Below are 22,949 nucleotides of genomic sequence, written 5' to 3'. Positions count from 1 at the left end.
AAAATGTCCCGTCAGAGAGATTTCCAGTACTGTGTTTTGACTCTATAATAAATGATGATAAATCACTTCAGGAAGCTTACATAAAAAGAACAATTCATTTGGGAACTGCCACAAAAGTAGCACTGGGTCTTTATGGGTTAAGCTATACCTGCTGAAAACATTTTCCAAAATAACAAACAAAAAGAGAAGATGATGTCATACTTACAACCATACCGTTTAGGGACACCCAGCAGTCGGGGGGGAAGTCTTGAAGGAGAGGCACCAAATACTGGAGACATCCATCCCAGTGACATAGAAGCAGCATCATCCCTATTAAATTAAATATTCTTACCACAGCACTAGCCAGGTCATACGTCATATGGAAAATCTGCCAAAGAGAAAGACAAACACAAACAGAGGCCTCAGTTAGACCTGATGGGTGTCACTTCCACTCACAGAACACAGGTTCGGCTTTTAGGTCTGCAGCCGGATTTAGGCCACGTTCCTACTGCGTGGTATCGGCTCGACTCGACTCGACTCGGCCTTTTTGCATTTCCATTATGAAAAAGGACCTGGACTCTGGTACCTGGTCCTAGTTTTTTGGTCTCTCGTCCTCTGAGGTTCCAGGACTGGGGACCAGATCCTAAAGGTGACACTGTGTAAACACTGCAGACCTCTGATTGGTCAGTGGTGTGTGTGCCCCGCCCTTTTCCAGTAAATCTGTCAGTAGGTGAATCCACATGATGACAGTCTGTAAAACTACACCATGGTTTGTCCAGGAGGTTCAGACGCAAACATTCAGCAGGAGTTTGACCAGACAACAGGCAACCAGTGAGTTTATCAGCAACTGTGAGCAGAGCACACAGAAGGAACGCACCGCATCGCTATGACGACCAGGGACTGGAAAGAGGGAGGATCTGGAATGGAAAGGGTCTGGAATAGGACCTGGTACCAGAGTGGACCTGGTCTGGAATAGGACCTGGTACCAGAGTGGACCTGGTCTGGAATAGGACCTGGTACCAGAGTGGAAACGGTCTGGAATAGGACCTGGTACCAGAGTGGACCTGGTCTGGAATAGGACCTGGTACCAGAGTGGAAACGGTCTGGAATAGGACCTGGTACCAGAGTGGACCTGGTCTGGAATAGGACCTGGTACCAGAGTGGAAACGGTCTGGAATCGGACCTGGTACCAGAGTGGAAACGGTCTGGAATAGGACCTGGTACCAGAGTGGAAACGGTCTGGAATAGGACCTGGTACCAGAGTGGACCTGGTCTGGAATAGGACCTGGTACCAGAGTGGAAATGGTCTGGAATAGGACCTGGTACCAGAGTGGAAACGGTCTGGAATCGGACCTGGTACCAGAGTGGAAATGGTCTGGAATAGGACCTGGTACCAGAGTGGAAACGGTCTGGAATCGGACCTGGTACCAGAGTGGAAACGGTCTGGAATCAGACCTGGTACCAGAGTGGAAATGGTCTGGAATCGGACCTGGTACCAGAGTGGAAATGGTCTGGAATAGGACCTGGTACCAGAGTGGAGCTGAGCCGGTTCCATGTAGTGGAAACGCAGCATTAGAGACGAAGAAAGAATTTACCATACCATACCAACTTTATTTATAAAGCACTTTAGGAACTTTACAGCTGGCCAAAGTGCCGTACACCAAACATAAAACAAGGAATTAAATAAGTAAATAAAACTAGTGAACACACAGGGTGTTAAGTGGGCTAAGAACAACACAATACAAACATCATAAAAAACAAAGACAAGTTAAAATCTGTTAAAAACAGCATAAAAAAACCAGACATGTCACTCACTGATTAAAAGCTAATGAGAAAAAGTGATGTAAATGTAAATGTGATTTAAATACAGGTACAGACTGAGCCTGTCTAACATCTAAGGGCAACTGGTTCCACAACTTTGGGGCGACAACAGAAAAGGCACGGTCCCCACGAAGCTTCTTTTTAGTTTTTGGAACCACAAGCTGCAGCTGATCTGACCTGAGAGCACGAGAGGGGGCGTAGGGGTGGATCAGGTCGGACAGGTAGGAGGGGGCAAGGCCATTCAAACATTTAAAAACAAACAGAAGAATTTTAAAATCAACTCTAAAACGCACTGGGAACCAATGGAGTGAAGCTAAAACCAGTGAAATATGTTGATGTTTGCGTGTCCCTGTTAAAAGCCGAGCTGCAGCATTTTGGACCAGCTGCAGTCGGGAAAGTGCATTTTCACTCAACCCGGCATAAAGTGCATTACAATAGTCAAGTCTAGTGGTTACAAAAGCATGGATCACGGTACAATGTACAATTTTTTTTTTTTTGTACAATTTTTTTTGTACAATTTGTACAAAAAAAACACAAAAACCACTTAAAACATTCACAGAAGTACAAAGTCACCTTTGAAGTGGAGGGCAGGGTGTGTTGTTTGGCCACGAGAGAATTCACCTGCTGCCAGTGTGTGTGTGTGTGTGTGTGTGTGTGTGTGTGTGTGTGTGTGTGTGTCAGACATGTTGAGCTGTTTATGATTCATCGTGGCCGCTTTCCAAAGAAAACTAACCGATGTTGGAAATAGACGTACAGGACAAAACGACCACCGAGCGAGAGGCGCCGAGGGAAACAGGAAGTGACCAGATCTGGGTACTTAGTGTGTGTGTGGAGTTAAAGGCTGTGAGCTGTGGTGAGTGTTAACAGCCACAGCGGCTATTTAATCAGAGCAGGAAGTTTCAGAATAGAAAGTCATCAGCGGGGTGAGTAAGCATATCTGCAATGAGACGCCGTTTCATTTCCATCGGTTCTGCTCCGAGAGAATGTGAGCGGCGTCTGGTCAGCTGTGGCGCTAATTCACCGTTTGTCATTAGCATGAAGAGCCCATTCTTTCCAGGTTAGTTCTTCCATCACTTCTGCTTCAAAAAGAAGTTCAATACGGAGGAATGACTAATTGGGGGGGGGGGGGTTTAATAAATTCTCACCATTTCCTGATGTGTTGAAATGAAAATAAAAGATCATTTTCAGGTACAGTAATTATGGTCTGTTTGAAAGTTTATGGCTTTCAATACCTTATAAACTGCCTTATGGTGTGAAAACAGAAAGAGAAGAAAAGACAAGGCAAGAAAAGAAATGCAAAGAAAAGAAAAGAAAGAGAAAGCTTCAAATGTGAGAAAGAAAAGCACTCGTAGAGCGCAGACCTCCACCAAGGCAGATCAGCCCCCCCCCCGATCACCACCAAAATTTAACCATTTCTTCCTTGTGCCAGTATCAACATTTCCTGAAAATTTCATTAAAATCTGTCCATAACTTTTTGAGTTATCCTGCTAACAAACAAACAAACAAACAAACAAACAAACAAACAAACAAACAAACAAACAAACAAACAGGGGATAGTTAGGGCTGTGAATCTGGTGATACGATACGACTGACCAAACTAAACTCATGACATGATAAGTCTCCTTCACTGTGGTTCTCTCAGGTTCCTCTTTTCCCGCTGGGTTTTCAGTTTTTCTTTGCCCAGGCGGAGGGTCTTAGGACAGGGGATGCCTGGGACATGAACCCATTCCCTTCTTCTGCTGTTTACTGGACTGCTGTTTGTTTCCATATCCAGCTCCTTCTGTAAAGCCCTGTGTGCCTCTTTTCTGTTTTTATTTTATATACCTGTTGTGAAGCACACTGAGTCTGCCTTGTGCATGAAATGTGCTCTACAAATAAAGTTGAATTGAAGTGATATATATCGCGATACATCACAATACTGTTAACAAGGCTTTTTTTTTTTGGTTTATTTTGTTTCTTTTTGATTCCTGTAAAAACTGAATTCCAGCAGAAATCTGCACAAATACTAAACACATTTTTGTTTGATCAGAACAGGATCTAATGTTCTATCACAAAATGTTCCTGTGTTTAAACTTAAATCATGTTTTCCAGACATTACAGTTTCAGATCCTGCTCTAATGTTCATATTTTATTAGTGGTGAAAAGAATGCATAGTGTTCAGTCCCTGAGTAATCCAGCATCATGATATTATTTTTCTGTAATCCCAACGAAAGAACTAACATCTGCCTCTTTCAGATGATAAAATGTGCTTTTAGGATGCTCGAAATACTGTTATTTAACAAAACAGTGTTACATAATAATAAAATAAGAACAAAAAAGAAAAACAAAACACAAAAATGAACCCTCGCCATGTCTGCATTTGAATAAATACTTACAAATATCTATACAGTACTTTTTAATATTGATGCAGTATAATGAAATTAAATATTGTGATATATTGTGGAACCTATATTTTCTTACACCCTTTTTGTGATATCTGTTTTTAATGCAGTTTCAAAGCTGTAAATTGTACAATCAGTTGTTAAAGTGATGAATTTTTCATGTAGTACTGGTTTGTCATGACAGTAAATCCAAAAGGCATCTATGAGTATGAAATGTTTCACAGTGTGTTCAGAAGAGCAGCACGTTACAATAAAGAACACACATCAGAAGCACATTTTACTGTGGATTTACAAACAGTAAGCATTTGATTTTACAAAAAAACAGACTGCTTTTATGCAGACACTAAGTCCAGCTTCCAGCTAAATCCACCATAATTACACAAAGTAATGTTTTCTGGTACTGAGTGTTCATTAATATGCATTGTACTCATCAAATAAACAAAGAAACAAAGTAAGAAAGTCAGTTTTTTGAACACAAATATTGAGATAAAACCACACAGTAACTTTACAGAATGTATGAAAAAGAAAACAATTACTCTGTCTCTGTCTAAAACAAACACAGTACACAAGAAACTGATGGAGTGACTCTTTATGTTTTTGTGTCTTTAAACTTGCACAAATGATTTTGTTGTCATTATCGATTGTAGGTGGTTTTTTTCTGTGTTGATTATGTCTTGAATCGTCAGAAACTGTGTTACACTGCTTTTCTTGGTCAGATCACTCTAGAAAAAGAGATTTGTAATCTCAATGAGGCTTTTTTTTACCTGGTTAAATAAAGGATATATATATATATTTATATATACACACACACACACACACACACACACACACACACACACACACACACACACACACACACACACAGGGTGGGGAAGCCAAATGTACACTGAACATTTAGTTGTTTTTTCTCAGCAGACACTACGTCAGTTGTTTTGAACCCAAACATATACTGATGTCATAATCATACCTAACACTATTATCCATACCTTTTCACAAACTTTTGCCCATATGAGTAATCAGGAAAGCAAACGTCAAAGAGTGTGTGATTTGCTGAATGCACTCGTCACACCAAAGGAGATTTCAGAAATAGTTGGAGTGTCCATAAAGACTGTTTAGAATGGAAAGAGAATGACTATGAGCAAAACTATTACCAGAAAGTCTGGAAGTGGACGAAGCAACAAAAACGTACCAAAGCTTTTATTAAAGCTCTCAAATCCAAAATCCTAAAGGATCCAACCAAATCCATGAGAAAAATGGCAATTGAACTTGAGGCAGACAACAAGAGCGTTAGAAATGCAGTAAAATAGGATTTGAAGTTCAAATCTTACACAAGAACACCAAAACACTTGTTGACAACAGCAACAAATCCAACTTTAGCAATTTTTGGGAATCCTGTTTATGTCCGCCTTCCAGCCCAGATCTAAACCCTCTGGATTCTGCTGTTTGGGGCGTTTTAGAACATGCACCAATAGAACATCACACAGCAATGTGGACTTTGTTAAAGATACTATTAAAGAAGAATGGGAGAAGTTGTCATCCAAATATTTGAGGAACACTTGCACAAGTTTCAGGAAGCGTGTGAAGGCAGTTATTGAGAAAGAAGGAGGACACATAGAATAAAAACATTTTCTATTATGGACATTTTCTTGTGGTAAATAAATTCTCATGACTTTCAATAAACTAACTGGTCATACACTGTCTTTCAATCCCTGCCTCAAAATATTGTACATTTTGCTTCCCCACCCTGTATGTGTGTGTATATATATATATATATATATATATATATATATATATATATATATATATATATATATATATATATATATAAAGTAAATTTTGCATTTATTTATAAAGTATTATAGACTTTTACTACTGTGTGCCTGGACATTATCTAGTAAGGCTGTGTATCGGCAAGAATCTGGTGATACGATACAAATCACAAAACTAGGATCACAATATGATATATCACGATATATCATGATTCTGTTAAAAAAGCAATTTTTTGTTTGTTTCTTTTTTTTTAATTGATTATTTCCTTGAAGAATTGAATTCCAGCAGAAATCTGCACAAATCCTAAACACATTTGTATTTGATCCCAACAGGATCTAATGTTCTATCAGCAAATGTTCCGACTGTGTTCAAACTGAAATTCTGTTTTCCAGACATTCCAGTTTCAGATCCTGTTCAAATGTTCAGATTCTATTAGTTCACAACTAACATCAGAACAGGATTTGACTTCAATCCCATCAAAGGAACGAATATTATTGAATAAAAGAGTGTGAAATAAGAATAAATAAAATATCAACAATAAAGAAAACCAAAAAAACAAAAATGAACCTCCACAATATCTGCATTTGAATAAATACCTAAAAATATAGATACAGTACTTTTCAATATCGATACAGTATTGTGAAATGAAATATTGTGGTATATAGCAGAACCCATATTTTCTTGCAGCCCTATTCTCTAGTGAACACAGGGTTGTTGCGCTCCCTTCCATCCAAAGCCCAGGTGTTTTTAAAGCTCTTTGAATGGACATGTCTCCACCCCGGCCTATTGTGACTGGGCCCCAACCTTCCTGCACAAAGCACTGTGTCCACCGCACACACACACACACACACACACACACACACACACACACACACACACACACACACACACAGAAGCAGAGGCTGAGCATCAGCCCTTCCTCTTCTATGGTTCAACTCATCCACAGGGAGATACGGTGCACTGCCCTGAAAGGCTAAAATTAGCCACTAGCTTACAGGACGGCTGTCTCAGTGCACCCAGTAACTCTGCAGCTGCCTACGTCTGTACTCTGAGTTTAGCAGAGCGCTCTCTGCTTCATCTGTGGTGTGTGTGTGTGTGTGTGTGTGTGTTCACATTTGATGGCATAATAGGAAAGAACAACAAAAGCCAGGCAAGACTGACAAAGACAGAACAAGAGAAACTAAACCGACTGAAAGAGATCCATGTAAAAAGTACAAGTCCACGCCTCAGAACCTGGAAGAAAACAGGACGCAGAACTGTCTTTGAATCCCAGATGTGTCACAGCAGGCACAGACAGAATACTATTATTATTACCTCCGCCAAGGACACTAGGGTTTTGCCAGGGTTTGTTTGTCTGTCTGTCTGTTAGCAGGATAACTCAAAAGTTATGGATGGATTTTCATGAAATTCTCAGGAAATGTTGATTCTGGCACAAGGAAGAAATGATTAGACTTTGGTGGTGATGGGGGGGGGGCAGATCTGTCTTGGCAGAGGTCTGTGCTCTCCGACTGCTTTTCTTGTTATTATTATTATTACTTACATACTTTTATTATTATTATTATTATTAATAATAATAATAATAATAATAATAATAATACATTTTATTTATAGGTGCCTTTCAGGACACTCAAGGTCACCGTACAAAGTTGTTAAAATAAATAAAACACAAATTAAAACTAGAAAAGCATTTGGAGAGGGAGAGTGCAGACCTCCGCCAAGATAGACCTGCCCCCCCCCCCCCTTATTCCTTTCTTCCTTGTGCCAGGATCAACATTTCCTGAAATTTCATGAAAATCCATCCATAACTTGTTGAGTTATCCTGCTAACAGACAAACAAACACACACACAATGCAAACTGTAATTACCTCCTGGTGGAGGTCCTTCCACATATACAAATATAAAACACATAAAATGGCGGTAGATAAAAGTGAACTTATGGAAGTGAGTCGGCCTGTCTGAATAAATAAATCTTAAACTGGGATTTGAAGGTAATAATAGAGTCAGAGTTTTATATTACTTCTATATTGTTGTTATGACTACTATTACTGTCGTCACTTTATTATAACTTTTATCCTGTGATTATTAAACTATACATTTACATATTGTGCATAGTATAATATTATAACATAATAAACCACTTATTATTATAATTAGTACTACTTTGCCACTTGTTTCTACTTGTACTTTCAATGTGCTATTCCAATTTGCACTACTGTTTTTTATCGTTTTTGTTTTGTTATTTTATTGCAGTATTTCTTGTGTGTATACCCAGTCTTGTTCTGCTATTGGAACCTCAGTTTCCTTACAGATCTGTCCAAAGGATCAGGAAAGCTTTATCAGATGGAATCTAATTGAATATGTGCACAGTCCATCGAGCATTGTAAATCTGTTTTAAAGTCGCACCTATTTGCACTGGCTTTTAATACAAGTGTGTGACTTATTCCTTTTACCTTCTGGTTGTGTTTCACATGCTGTTTATCCTGTTTCCTGTGCATCTGCTTTTATCAGTCATAGTATATCTTGTATTTATTCTTATTTGTTTTAGTGTATACAGCACTTTGCATCGTTTTAAATGTGCTATATAAAATAAAACTTGACCTTAATCTAATCTAATCTAATCTAATCTAATCTAATCTAATCTAATCTAATCTAATCTGAGTAGAAAGCAGGGCTGTGTATCGGCAAGATTCTGGCGATTTGATCCAAATCACAATACTAGGATCACGATACAATATAGCACAATACTGTTAAAAAGGCAATTTTTTGTTTGTTTCTTTTTTTTAAGTGATTATTTCCTTGAAGAATTGAATTACACCATAAATCTGCACAAATCCTAAACACATTTGTATTTGATCCCAACAGGATCTAATGTTCTATCAGCAAATGTTCCAACTGTGTTCAAACTGAAATTCTGTTTTCCAGACATTCCAGTTTCAGATCCTGTTCAAATGTTCATATTCTATTAGTTCACAACTAACATCAGAACAGAATTTGAGTTCAATCCAAACAAAGGAACCAACATTATTGAATAAAAGAGTGTGAAATAAGAAGAAATAAAACATGAAAAAAAAAAACAAATAAACTAAAATAAACCTCCACAATATCTGCATTTGAATAAATACCTAAAAATATCCATACAGTACTTTTTAATATCAATACAGTCTTGTGAAATGAAATATCGCGATATATTGCAGAGCTGATATTTTCTTCCAGCCCTAATAGAAAGGGTCAGATTATTATCTGCAAATATAAACTGACATCAAAAACAATGAAAGACACTCGAAAACAGTGAAGGACATAAGGTTTGAGGGAAGAAGTGATCCAGCTGTTGACTGAGCTGAAGGTTAGAATGTGTATATACATATATATGTGTGTGTGTGTGTATACATCAGCTATCTGTGACCCTCCCACAGGGGCTCTTCCACTTTGCCGTACAGCCGCTGTAACCTCTGGGTCAGGCTGAGTCACAGAGGGTAGAGGACAGATGTAGAAACCTCTGAACAGACTGTGAAATGTGTTTGGGTTTATTAAGAGGAGCGCAGCAGAGGGGAGCCACCAGGCTGCAGTCTATTAATAAAGCTCTTTGTTGTAGAAGCTCTGGGGTAGATCACTGGCCAGGTCAGAGGATTAAACAGGGTAACCTTCATTATAAGGCAGATGAATCCAAACTATCGCCTCAGCGCCAGCGCTGTAAAACAACTGAAACATCTGTGGAAGCACCGATGTCCTTCCATGTGTCCTGATACAAACACTGGAGTGCAGGGGGGTCGGACTCATTCTAGTTCAGGGGCCACGTTCAACCCAATGGGACAGGTCAAATAAGAACCGAGGAATAATAATCCCATTATTACCTCCACCAAGTGCAACGGCAGAGGTTCTGTTTTCATCAGGGTTTGTCTGTCTGTTAGCAGGACAACTCCAAAAGTTATGGACGGATTTGGATGAAATTTTCAGGAAATGTTGATACTGGCACAAGGAACAAATGATTACATTTTGGTGGTGATGGGGGTGGGGGGGTGGGGACTGATCTGCCTTGGTGGAGGTCTGCGCTCTCTTTGTTTTAGTGTGAAAATTAAATTACATTATAAACAAGAAAAGCAGTCGGAGAGCACAGACCTCCACCAAGACAGATCTGCACCCCCCCCCGATCACCACCAAAATTTGATCATTTCTTCCTTACGTCGGTATCAACATTTCCTGAATATTTCATCTTATCTGTTCTGTTATCAAATGAAATAAAACAGTACAGTTCTGTCCTCACGTCCTCCTGCAGGTTTCACACTGAACTGGAAAAAACACAAGTTCTCTTTTCACTTTTCACTGTGGACAGTAAAGGCTGACCACAGGGATCATCTGTGCCCCTCTTCTAAAAAAGAATTCGTCCATCCACTTAATACTCTGGAGGGTCACAGGGGGCGGAGCCTATCCCAGATACCAGTGGGTAAACAGGGGTACACCTGACACACACACACACACACACACACACACACACACACACACACACACACACACACAGCTAGCCAACACTGGAGCTTCTGGCTGTGAGGGGACGGTGCTAACCACCATATCACCATGGCAACCCCCCATATCCAGTAGAAAAACCATTATGTATGTGTGGAATTCTGTCCCTTTATTAGAACCATTATAATAGAACTGTCATCATATTTAGACAATAATGTGTGTCAGCTGTTCTTTATAAACATAATACTACCCTCATCAGCACCGACTTCTGCTCACACCATCCCATCAGCCAGCATCACCGCTTGGATACTTGGATAGTACTGACAATGTGGAACCAGGGCTGTCACACCAGCCCACCAAAGGGTCCAGTCCAGCCCACCAAAGGGTCCGATCCGGCCCACCAAAGGGTCCGTCCAGCCCACCAAAGGGTCTGATCCGGCCCACCAAAGGGTCTGATCCAGCCCACCAAAGGGTCCGATCCGGCCCACCAAAGGGTCCGTCCAGCCCACCAAAGGGTCTGATCCGGCCCACCAAAGGGTCTGATCCGGCCCACCAAAGGGTCTGATCCGGCCCACCAAAGGGTCTGATCCAGCCCACCAAAGGGTCCGATCCGGCCCACCAAAGGGTCCGATCCGGCTCACCAAAGGGTCCGATCCGGCCCACCAAAGGGTCCAGTCCGGCCCACCAAAGGGTCCTATCTGGCCCGTGGGATGAATTTGTGAAATGCAAAAATAAGACTGAATATATCAACAATCATTGGAGTTCAGGTTCCACATTCTGTCCAATTCGATCTCAAGTGGGTCAGACCATTAAAATATTATCAGAACTAGAAAAGCCCTCAGAAAGCACAGACCTCCACCTAGGCAGATCAGAGACCCCCCCCACCACCACCACCACCATGTCTGTGTGTCTGTCTGTCTGTCTGTCGGTGTGAAAGATAACTCCAAAAGTTACGGACAGATTTGGATGAAAATTTCAGGAAATGTTGATACTGGCACAAGGAACACATTATTACATTTTGGTGGTGACGGGGGGGGGGGACACACACACACACACTGATCTGCCTTGGCAGAGGTCTGCGCTCTCTTTTCTAGAAAAGCACTTGGAGAATGTGTAGGGGTGTAAGAAAATATTAGCTTTGCAATATATCATGATATTTCATTTCACAATACTGTATCAATATTAAAAAGTATTGTATCGATATTTTTAGGTATTTATTCAAATGCAGATATTGTGGAAGTTAATTTTTGTTTTTCTTTCTTGTTTATATTTTATTTCTTCTTATTTCACACTCTTTTATTCAATAATGTTGGTTCCTTTGTTGGGATTGAACTCAAATCCTGTTCTGATGTTAGTTGTGAACTAATAGAATCTGAACATTTGAACAGGATCTGAAACTGGAATGTCTGTAAAACAGAATTTCAGTTTGAACACAGTTTGAACATTTGGTGATAGAACATTAGATCCTGTTGGGATCAAATACAAATGTATTTTGTATTTGAACAGATTTCTGGTGTAATTCAGTTCTTCAAGGAAATAATCATTTTGAAAAAAGACACAAACAAAAACATTTCCTTTTTAACAGTATCATGATATATCGTGATATATTGTATCGTGATCCTAGTATTGTGATTTGTATCATATCGCCAGATTCTTGTCGATACACAGCCCTACCCATGGTGGGATCAATAAAGTCTTATCTTAACTTATCTTATCTTATCTTATCTGCTATCTGCATTTTTAAAGGATAATTTGCAGATATAAACATTTTCATATGTAACTTTACTTTTTTCACTCTAAAACATAAAGAAAAGTTTGGAGTTGACATTATTTATATATTTTTATGTGATTATTTTTCTGGTCCGGCCCACTTTAGATCATTTTGGGCTGAATGTGACCCCTGAACTAAAATGACTTTGACACCTCTTAAATAAGACATTGCTTGAGACCCCAAGAATGGTGAGTACAAAAAGAAAAAGTGTGAATTAAATTCCCTGATGAACCCCAAAACCAACAGCAGAAGTACAACACAGTTTCGATTATGAGTGATTTAATATTCCCCCTGTTTTTGCATCTCATGGGTAAATGCATCAGTGTGCACTCAGTGCACTGATTTATGCTTGTGTTCACGCATGAAACTCCCAAATGAAGCATGATTGGTGCAAAAAACAATACTGGCACCGTGATAATGTGGATGGCTTTGCACAGTTGTGTGTGTTTACAGTATGTGTCCAGGATGGAGGTTGACCCAGAGTGGATTTTGAATAATGTGGAGCAGAAAAAATGGTATGGTTTTTAATTGTACAGCTGCTTTTATGTCTTTAATCTATTCTTTTATTTCAATCATTTTTCTTTTTTTATTCTTCTGTACGACACTGTTTTAATTGTACAGCTGTTTTTATGTCTTTAATCTATTCTTTTATTTTTTCTATCATTTTTAGCTTTTTTATTCTTCTGTATGACACCATTTTTAATTGTACAGCTGTTTTATGTCTTTAATCTATTCTTGTATTTTATTCTTTTATTTTGGTTTTTCCCCTGTTAAGTCACTTTGGAAAAAAGCATCTGCCAAAAGCATTAAAAAATGCATGAATAGGGCTGTGTATTGGCAAGAATCTGGCAATATGATACAAATCACAATACTAGGATCACGATACGATATATCACACTATATCATGCTATATCATGATATATCATGATACTGTTGAAAGCCAATTTTTTTGTTTGTTTCTTTTTATTTTAAATGATTATTTCCTTGAGGAACTGAATTACAGCAGAAATCTGCCCAAATATTAAACATTTGTATTTGATCCCAACAGGATCTAATGTTCTATCACCAAATGTTCCAACTGTGTTCAAACTGAAATTCTGTTTTCCAGACATTCTAGTTTCAGATCCTGTTCAAATGTTCAGATTCTATTAGTTCACAACTAACATCAGAACAGGATTTGAGTTCAATCCCAACAAAGGAACCAACATTATTGAATAAAAAAAGTGTTAAATAATAAATAAAATGTAAGAAAAGAAAAACAAAAAGACAAAAATGAACCTCCTCAACATCTGCATTTGAATAAATACCTAAAAATACAGATACAGTACTTTTTAATTTCGATACAGTATTGTGAAATGAAATATCGTGATATATTGCAGAATCGATATTTTCTTACAGCCCTATGCATAAATGTAAAAAAAGCAGATGATTAGTTGATGATTCATCTGATATAATCCCATCCCAGTCTATCGCTCAAAAAACTAAAACTAAAAACACATTGTGCATATCTGAAATTATTATTATTATTAGAAACCGCATTGTTGAACTGACCATCTACGTCAGGGCAATAAATAAATCAGGATCTGTGAACATCAAAATAACCATACAACATCTACTGTACGTGGGAGTGATGTTTATCTCCTAATGGAGTTCTTTTCCTTCCAGCTGTCCACTCTCAGTGCCAACTTCATCTGATACTCATAGTTTGTAAAACACCCCATCGGCACCGATTAATCATCCAAACTGAGTCATCTGCGGGTCAAAGGGTACACTAGAGCATCTTCCCCCCCATGGCAAAGAAGGAAGCAGGGCTTAAAAAAGAAAAAAAAAAAAAACCTCACAGGAAAACAGCATCCACTGGAGAAGAATAAATTAATTTCCAAGTGATTTCTCTTCCACTGTAAGCTCTCTTGAACAGCATGACTGCAGGGGGAAAAAAAGGTAGCAGCCAAAAAAGCACCATCAACACTCTCAGCTGACCTTGGCAAAATAGACTGTAGGCTTAGACTTAAGTGCATCAAACCTAAATTTGACTGGCGACAGGGGCGTAGGTCAGCATAATCCCATAATACAGCAGAGACAACGAGCCAAGATGTGATATGATAGGAGCACACGGTCACATGACAGCTGTGTGGGCGCTCAAATCCAGGCACCGGCAGCACTGAAGTACGATAAGGCTAGCACAGCAGCTACATGCACGCTAACAAATAAAGAACATGTTGACCCATGACCGGGCAAATGACTATTTTTGGTCATTTACGCACATATTACAAAACAGTGACAGTAACAGTTCCAGTGAGGACAGTCACCAGTCTCAGGTCCAATGTGGTCTCCAGGGTCTGTCAGGTCCAATGTGGTCTCCAGGGTCTGTCAGGTCCAATGTGGTCTCCAGGGTCTGTCAGGTCCAATGTGGTCTCCAGGGTCTGTCAGGTCCAATGTGGTCTCCAGGGTCTGTCAGGTCCAATGTGGTCTCCAGGGTCTGTAAGGTCCAATGTGGTCTCCAGGGTCTGTCAGGTCCAATGTGGTCTCCAGGGTCTGTCAGGTCCAATGTGGTCTCCAGGGTCTGTCAGGTCCAATGTGGTCTCCAGGGTCTGTCAGGTCCAATGTGGTCTCCAGGGTCTGTCAGGTCCAATGTGATCTCCAGGGTCTGTCAGGTCCAATGTGGTCTCCAGGGTCAGTCAGGTCCAATGTGGTCTCCAGGGTCTGTCAGGTCCAATGTGATCTCCAGGGTCTGTCAGGTCCAATGTGGTCTCCAGGGTCTGTCAGGTCCAATGTGGTCTCCAGGGTCAGTCAGGTCCAATGTGGTCTCCAGGGTCAGTCAGGTCCAATGTGGTCTCCAGGGTCAGTCAGGTCCAATGTGGTCTCCAGGGTCAGTCAGGTCCAATGTGGTCTCCAGGGTCTGTAAGGTCCAATGTGGTCTCCAGGGTCAGTCAGGTCCACCTCTAATGGAACTAATGTAAGGACTGATGTTCAAAGGGGTCATGTGGATGTGGACAGGGGTCTGGACCAGCACACATGGGGGTCTAATGTTCTAAAACACATGTTCCTTTCACCGCACATTTAGCTTAGTTTTTTTTAAACACATAAAATCCTCACATAACAAAGAACCAATACAACATGGTCAAACAAAATTTTTCAACACTCAAAAAGGAGTGGGCAGAAGTATAACTCTTAGACTCCACCCCCTTTTTACAAACTAATAATTAAATTAATTCCACTTCCTTTGCTTTTGCTAATACACTTTTTTTTCTGTATATTTTTGCAATAACACAAAGCATCCACACAAACCATTCACACACACTTTTTTTAGTCACCTGACACACAGTCAGATTTGCATAATCAACCATTTTTTATATAAACTATAAAATTTATATGCACTTTAAATATTTAATACAAATACAATCATGAATAAATGTGATAATCATGATAGTCTGTATTAATTAATTAATTAATTAAAATTATATCTTATTTTATGCATGTGTGTTTCTTGTATTTTTTATATTTATGTCTTGGATTTATATGGTTTTTTTTGCCACGTACGGGTAAGGAACCAAATATGGTAACTTCATTTTCTACATGACAATAAAATATTTTGAAAAATTTCACAACAGTAATAAAGTCTTGTTTTGTCCTCCAATAACTCACTAAGGTTGAAAACTTGAATTTTATTGTATTTAACTATGAATGCTCTATAAAGGGTTAATCGGACAAGTGACTATTTTTGGTCATTTCCACATACATTACAAAACAGTGACAGTAACAGTTCCAGTGAAGACAGTGAATCAACAATCTCAATCTTGTATCTTTATACATATTTATTGGATTTTTATTTATTTTTTTTTATTTTTTTATTTTTTTGCCACTTATGGGTAAGGAACCAAATATGGTAACTTCATTAACCTTGATTTTCTACATAACAATACATTTAAAACAATAAAAAATCTTGTTATGTCCTCCAATAACACACTAAGGTTGAAAGTTAGAATTTCCCAGTATGCCTGTGAGTGCCCTGTAAAGGTTTAATAAACTTTTGAATCCTTGCGTTGCCAAAGTTTCTTCACTTCCACTCAGGTTGACATACGCACCGTAGACTTTATTAATGTGCAATACACTGAAAAAAAAAAAGACGCATCAGAGAATTACTTCATCGTCAAGCTGCGGGCTTCAAACATGCAATTACAAAGTGTTCTTTATGCATCTTCAAATTGGACATGAGTGACCTCTGTTTGAGGTTAGCAAGGATTAGCGAGGGACTAATTTGAGGGGATTAAATCCACCACTGGCTATTACATTGAAGGAGGACAAAACTGCTTCCAGGAAAATCTGGAATTCTCCTGCTTAGCGTCGTCTTGGTAAATCTTCTTTTTGGATCTCTTTTGGTTTTACTTAATCACAAAATTACAGTTGAACTTGGATTTGAAAAATCATACTGTCATGTAACGGGAATTCAGTTGGATTTAGCAAAAGTCTCATGCCCCCCCCCCCCCCCCCCCCCCGTGTACATCAAAAAGTGACAATGATAAAAAAAGAAAAAGAAAAAAAGAAAAAAGAGAAAGACACGCATGCCGACGCACTGGCAGAAAAGGCGACGTATAGAATATTTAATGTCTGCTGCAGTGCTCTGTCTTACCCACAAGAAGAGCAGCTTGCTGGAAGTAATTAGAATTCATGCGACCGTAATCATGTTGATACATGTATAGCACAGCAGTAAATAAACGTAAATAGAGTTGGCATTATTACAGAGCTTCAGGCAACACACTGTATGCTCTAAAACACTAATCAGACTGCAGATCTGTCTACAAAGCAGACCCAGGCAGACCACACTGCACCACAACAGAAGATCTGCCTCTGTTTTTTTTTTTTTCTCAAAAATATATTTATTGTCATTTTCATTGTTTTATAACAACAAACCAAAAAAAACCCCACATAAAAACAGTCCCTACTAGGCATGCAAATTATCCATTAATCCATCAATCATTAGTTGGTTGCCCTTATCGATCGATTAACAATTAATTGATAAGCAGCAATTTTCCTGAGAACCTGAATGTCTTTTAAAATACGGTCTGAAAGAATAAAAGTGAAATATTCTTCATATACTTCATGGTAAAAACATGTCATATTCCTGAATGACTGATTTATTGAACCACTGGACACAGTCAGTGTTTCCAGTGGAATTCATCTGTTGGTGTGCTGCTGGTAGTGGGGGGTGCACACGCCTTTCGTCAGTGGAGAGGGGTTACTCGGCCGCACGCGCGCCAGGGGATGTGTGTGTGTTGGGAGGTAACCGCGCACGTGCGTGTGTCACTTCCTCCCGCAAAAGTGAAAGTGAAACTTTGGGCTCATTTATCTTTTCCCTCCGATCTGATACCGACCCCGCATTTGTGCCTGAATTTACCACCACTCCCACAAACAGACGGTGGCTCTGTGTTTGGCTCCACCTACAAACGGATGGTCTGTGTTTGGCTCCGCCCACAAACAGACGGTCGGTCTGTGTTTGGCTCCACCTACAAACGGATGGTCTGTGTTTGGCTCCACCCACAAACAGACGGGCGGTCTGTGTTTGGCTCCACCTACAAACGGATGGTCTGTGTTTGGCTCCACCCACAAAAAGACAGTCAGTCTGTGTTTGGCTCCACCTACAAACGGATGGTCTGTGTTTGGCTCCACCCACAAACAGACGGTTGCTCTGTGTTTGGCTCCTCCCACAAACAGACGGTGGCTCTGTGTTTGGCTCCTCCTCCATGTCCATACAGACATTCTAACTCATCATGTTCCAGTTCAATGACCTCCTATCTCAGCCGCGGCGTCGCAGCGCGGACAGCCCGTCAGCCTTCAGACAGGTGTGGACAGGAGGACAAGGACAATTAACCCACAATTAATAATTTAATCGAGCAAATTCTTATCGACAATTAATCGTTAGTTGATTAATTGTTTACATCCCTAATCCCTCCCACCCCCCACCCACTCCCAGTGCAACAGAACATACTGGACAGACACGACTGAACTGACGACACAGACTAGTCCTTTCAAACTGTCAAAAGGGTCCAGATCCTGTAGAAGTCTGGGATCTGTCCTTTAGCCGAGTACGTCAGCTTTTCCACTGCCAGGTTACACTGTAAAAAAAATCTGTAATTTAACAGAATTTTCACTCTTTATTTTATAGATGTTTCCTGTATTTGTAAGATCCAGGAATATATTAATGAAATGACACAAACAGACTGTGATTTTACATGTCAGATGGAAAAGAACAGGAAAAAACTGGAACTGTGAAGAACCAGAAAATTTACATCTTTTAAAAGGAATGTTTTCTTTTTTCACAGAAAAATACAGTTAAAATACATTTGCAAATGTATTGTAATTTCACAAATATTTCTGTTCGATTTATGAGATTAAAGTGTTAATTTAAAGTTTTATACTGTAAACAAATAATTAAACGAGATAAAATTACTGACAATTAACGGTAACAGAAGTATTAGTTCTGTCAGTTGAACCAGACTTGTTTGTTCATTGACAAATATCTTGTGTAATTACAGGAGGTTTCACAACAAAAATGTTGAATAAATGTATTTTTGTGAATGTATAACATGTATAAGCACTGATAAACTGTCCAAATACAGTTTTTATCAGTGGATTGGACAACTGAGTCTCACTGAAAATTATTTATATATATATATATATTCATAGGGAATTGGATTGTTTTAATACATGAAAATATTCTTTATTAAACATTAAAAAGTAAAAAAAAAAAAAAAAAAGTGAAAAATCTCATATAAAGTTAGGGCAAAAAACTGTATTTTAATTATGGAAAATTACCGTATTTTTATGAGATGGTTATTTTCCGTTATTTTACAGTATTTTTTCAGCACCCCAGCTGCTGGAATATTACTTTTTTTTTGTTTTTGTTTTTTTTTTTTACAGTGTAGAAGACATTTCTTTAATCCATCGGTTCATTGTGGGTCCTTGAATATCTTTCCATTTCAAAGAAATAACTCGCTTGGCTTGTAATAAACAAAAATTTAAAAGTTTCCTTTTTCTTCCAGTTACTTGAAACTGCTCAGGGAAGATGTGCAAAATACAACATTTTGGATCCACAGGGAAAACACATTCTGTAAATACAAAGTGCCTATTTCCTTATTACATTTAGTACAAATGTCAGGAATGTTAGGATTAAAACCAAGGTTATTATCGTTAATGAAAACTAACGAAATGATGAAAACTAGAATTGAAAAAACATTTTCATTAACTGAAATAAATAAAAACTATAATTAAAAGAAAAAAAATGATAACTAACTGAAATTGTATTGTGTCTTTACAAAACTAACTAAAATGGAAAAAAATTATGGATAAAATTTCCTTTTGTTTTTGTCTTTTGTCAATGTCAGATTGATATGAAATCAATTTATTTCCCTCAAGCAATTTTAGCTGCTGGCCCCATATGATATTTAAGGGTCCGTCACTTGTGTTCACTTGTGGTTTCCAGTCGTCTTCTGGTCCCCACTCTACCTGGAAACATGGAGACTAAAGCAGCAGAGTCCTGTCTGGGATTGATTTGAATAGGAGCACAGAGAAGAAGAGAAAAGAGACCACTGAACTACAACTGACTACAACTGAACTACAACTGAACTACAACTAAACTACAACTGAACTACAACTAAACTACAACTGAACTACAACTGAACTACAACTAAACTACAACTGAACTACAACTGAACTACAACTGAACTACAACTAAACTACAACTGAACTACAACTGAACTACAACTAAACTACAACTGAACTACAACTGAACTACAACTAAACTACAACTGAACTACAACTGAACTACAACTAAACTACAACTGAACTACAACTGAACTACAACTGAACTACAACTAAACTAAAACTAAGCATTTAGAAAAAATGGAAACTAATAAAAACTAGCAAACCTGCTCTATAAACAAATTAAAACTTACTGAATTAGAGAAAAAGAAACGTCAAAACTACATAAAACTAATCTACAATAAAAAATCCAAACTATTAGAACCCGGATTAAAACGGTGTGGTTTTACGGGCTCACATATGTTCTAAATAAGCATTTGTACTGTAATAGTCTGAACCTGCTGTTAACTGTGTTTGAGCTGAGAGAATATCTTCTTAGCTCTTTTACTGAACCTTCTCTCCAAAGAAACTTGAGGGGTATCGATTGAAAAAAAAAAAAAAAGATTGTGATTCTCCAGCTCAGAGGTAGTAGTACATTTAGGTAATGAGGCCCAACAGTAATTTGTAGGCAGAGACTTAATTACAAGACGAGCGCTGATCGATGGGATCTTTACACAGGCAGAAAACAAGCGCTGATCTATTAATGTAACAAAGGACACTTTAAAGAGAAGATCGTTATTTCTTCACTGCACGCGTTCCTGCTTCGCATGCCTGGAAAAGCATGATATCCATTTATCTGATTGCTAATCCATCAATAGGAAAACAGAGCGAGAGAGAGAGAGAGAGAGAGAGAGAGAGAGAGAGAGAAGAGGACAGACTGTACTTATGTCTTTGTTACATATCTTGATTTAAAGGCTTGATTTTTGTATCGCGTTAGGATGTAAGACTTGAAAAAAAAAAAACATTTGACATGTGTTTTTATTTCATTGTATTTTATTATTATTCCTGTCGGTGTTTCTTCTAAAGAACATATTTGCATCAGGGTTCCAAATGGAGCGTGGCACTCTAACGCTAATGGGCCGCAAAGAATGAAACTGTAGGACGAGGAAGGCGTTTGAAAGTGGAACGTAGCGAAACACAAATTAAAGTGTTACTGCTGTTGGCCTTCTTTTAAAGTCTGACGTTTGATTTGTGTTTTTACAAAAGAAAAGAAAAGGGTTTGATTTTTTGATTTATTTTTTTTCCGCTGGCTGTACTGTAGTCACTCTTTGTGTTCCTGTTTTGTTCTTGTTTGATTTTTTGCAGCTGCTTTGATATGAATTCAGGAACAGACTGATTCCGTCGAACAGCTCTGCGACCTGCGTGACCGTGTTTACAACTGCCAATCGTCAAGAGTTGGAGGTGGAGTCAAAGGGGCTGCGCTCCTTTTTCTCACTGCAAAGTTAATAAAAGCGCCCTGTTTAACCCAGAAAGACCCGGAGCTACTTTTGTAGTCGTTCCCAAATTAATTTTTCTCTCAAACGAGGCTTACGCTGTCGTGGGCTGTAGAAGCCAATAACGTAATAACGGCCGATAACGTAATAACGGCTGATAACGTAATAAATTTGCCATTTTTAAAATGTAATAGGTCAATTAGGGATGTAACGATATGAAAATATCATATCACGGTTACTGTGACCAAAATTATCGCAGTATTGTTGAAATGTGCTCAAAATGTTCAAAAAGTACTGATACACACACTGATATAATTTGACCAAGTTGTGTTTTGAAAAAAAAACAAATAAAATAACAGCATAATGTACTTTCTGTTGCAGAAACATTCAAATATTAACATGTAAACATCAAACATACAAATGTGCGTTAAAGATGGAACCTGATGGCCACTGTTTGACCATTTTCCAGATCAAGTTTGAGTTGTTTGAGTTTCTTTTTCATAGATAGATAGATAGTCTCTCTCTCTCTCTTTCAAAGTACGGTAATCAAACACTGTTATCACGACAATTAGAATTTAAACGGTAATACTAACCGTTGGGAATTTAACCACAGTTTATCGTTATACTGGTAATTGTTACATCCCTAAGACCAATAACATAATAAAAGTTCTGAACCAATAACGTAATAGCTTTGGGCCAGTAACGTTATAACTTATTACATTATTGGCTCAGTTCTTACATTTGCAAAGAATTTTTTTTTACCAGGACAATAACGTAATAACCAGCCAATAAGTTATAATGTTAGTGGCCAAAAGTTATTACGTTATCAGTTCAGGACTTTTATTACGTAGTTGGCCAGATATTACGTTATTGGCTTATTACATTTTAAAAATGGTAAATTTATTACATTATCAGCTGTTATTACATTATTGGTTTCTACATGAGCTGACAGTGAAGGGTATATCCCCGAAATCCCCCCAGTCCTCTGCTATACGGGGTGGATCAAAAAGAAAAGTACACATTTTGAAAAATTACCCCCAGTTCCACATTTGTTAACCCTAACCCTAACCCTAGCCTCAGCCCTAACCCTAACCCTAGCCTCAGCCCTAACCCTAACCCTAACCCTACCCTCAGCCCTAACCCTAACCCTAACCTCAGCCCTAACCCTAACCCTACCCTCAGCCCTAACCCTAACCTTAACCTAACTTGTCGTGTCCTCAGTGACATTTTCAGCCTAAACCAGCTGAATTCCCTTTGAAAGGCAGGAACAGCTGCCACGGGTAAACAAATGGAACTGTCATGGTGGCCAAAGTGTTCATGCTGTAACCTGGTAATTTGGTGGAAAACAAGATGGACGCCCATTGGCCCCTCCCATTGGCCCCTCCCATGACCTTTGATTGGATTTAAATCTCACCACTACTTCACTCAAACCAGTTTGAATTTGGATTACTTGTCCCCTGTTCACTCATGGTCTGTAAATGTGGACAAACATCCACCAGTCCCCTACAGACCACCAGAAAAGAACATTCCAAAAATTATCAAATGCGGAACTGGGGGTCATTTTTCAAAATGTGTGGTTTTTGGGGTTTTTTTTTTTTATACATCCTGTATATAAATCTATCCACGTTAATTGTTTGACAATCAATATGAGCTCAGTTTGATCTCCGTGGACCTGACAGTGGTAGAATAAAGATC

At 38.8% G+C, this 22,949-nt stretch overlaps 1 protein-coding gene across 1 annotated transcript in view; it reads right to left on the bottom strand.

Annotated features, from left to right (window-relative positions):
* LOC115429222 (potassium/sodium hyperpolarization-activated cyclic nucleotide-gated channel 1-like) overlaps positions 1-22,949 on the bottom strand; it is a 368,916-nt gene that overhangs the window by 93,385 nt on the left and 252,582 nt on the right. The window contains 1 exon segment of the mRNA XM_030148500.1: positions 206-367. Coding sequence (XP_030004360.1) covers positions 206-367 — 162 coding nt within the window.

This window comes from Sphaeramia orbicularis, chromosome 12, assembly GCF_902148855.1.
Source record: "Sphaeramia orbicularis chromosome 12, fSphaOr1.1, whole genome shotgun sequence".
In the NCBI taxonomy this organism is placed as follows: Eukaryota; Metazoa; Chordata; class Actinopteri; order Kurtiformes; family Apogonidae; genus Sphaeramia; species Sphaeramia orbicularis.
The sequence above is the reverse complement of the archived record's forward strand: the minus strand, read 5'-3'. Positions and strand labels throughout refer to the sequence as shown.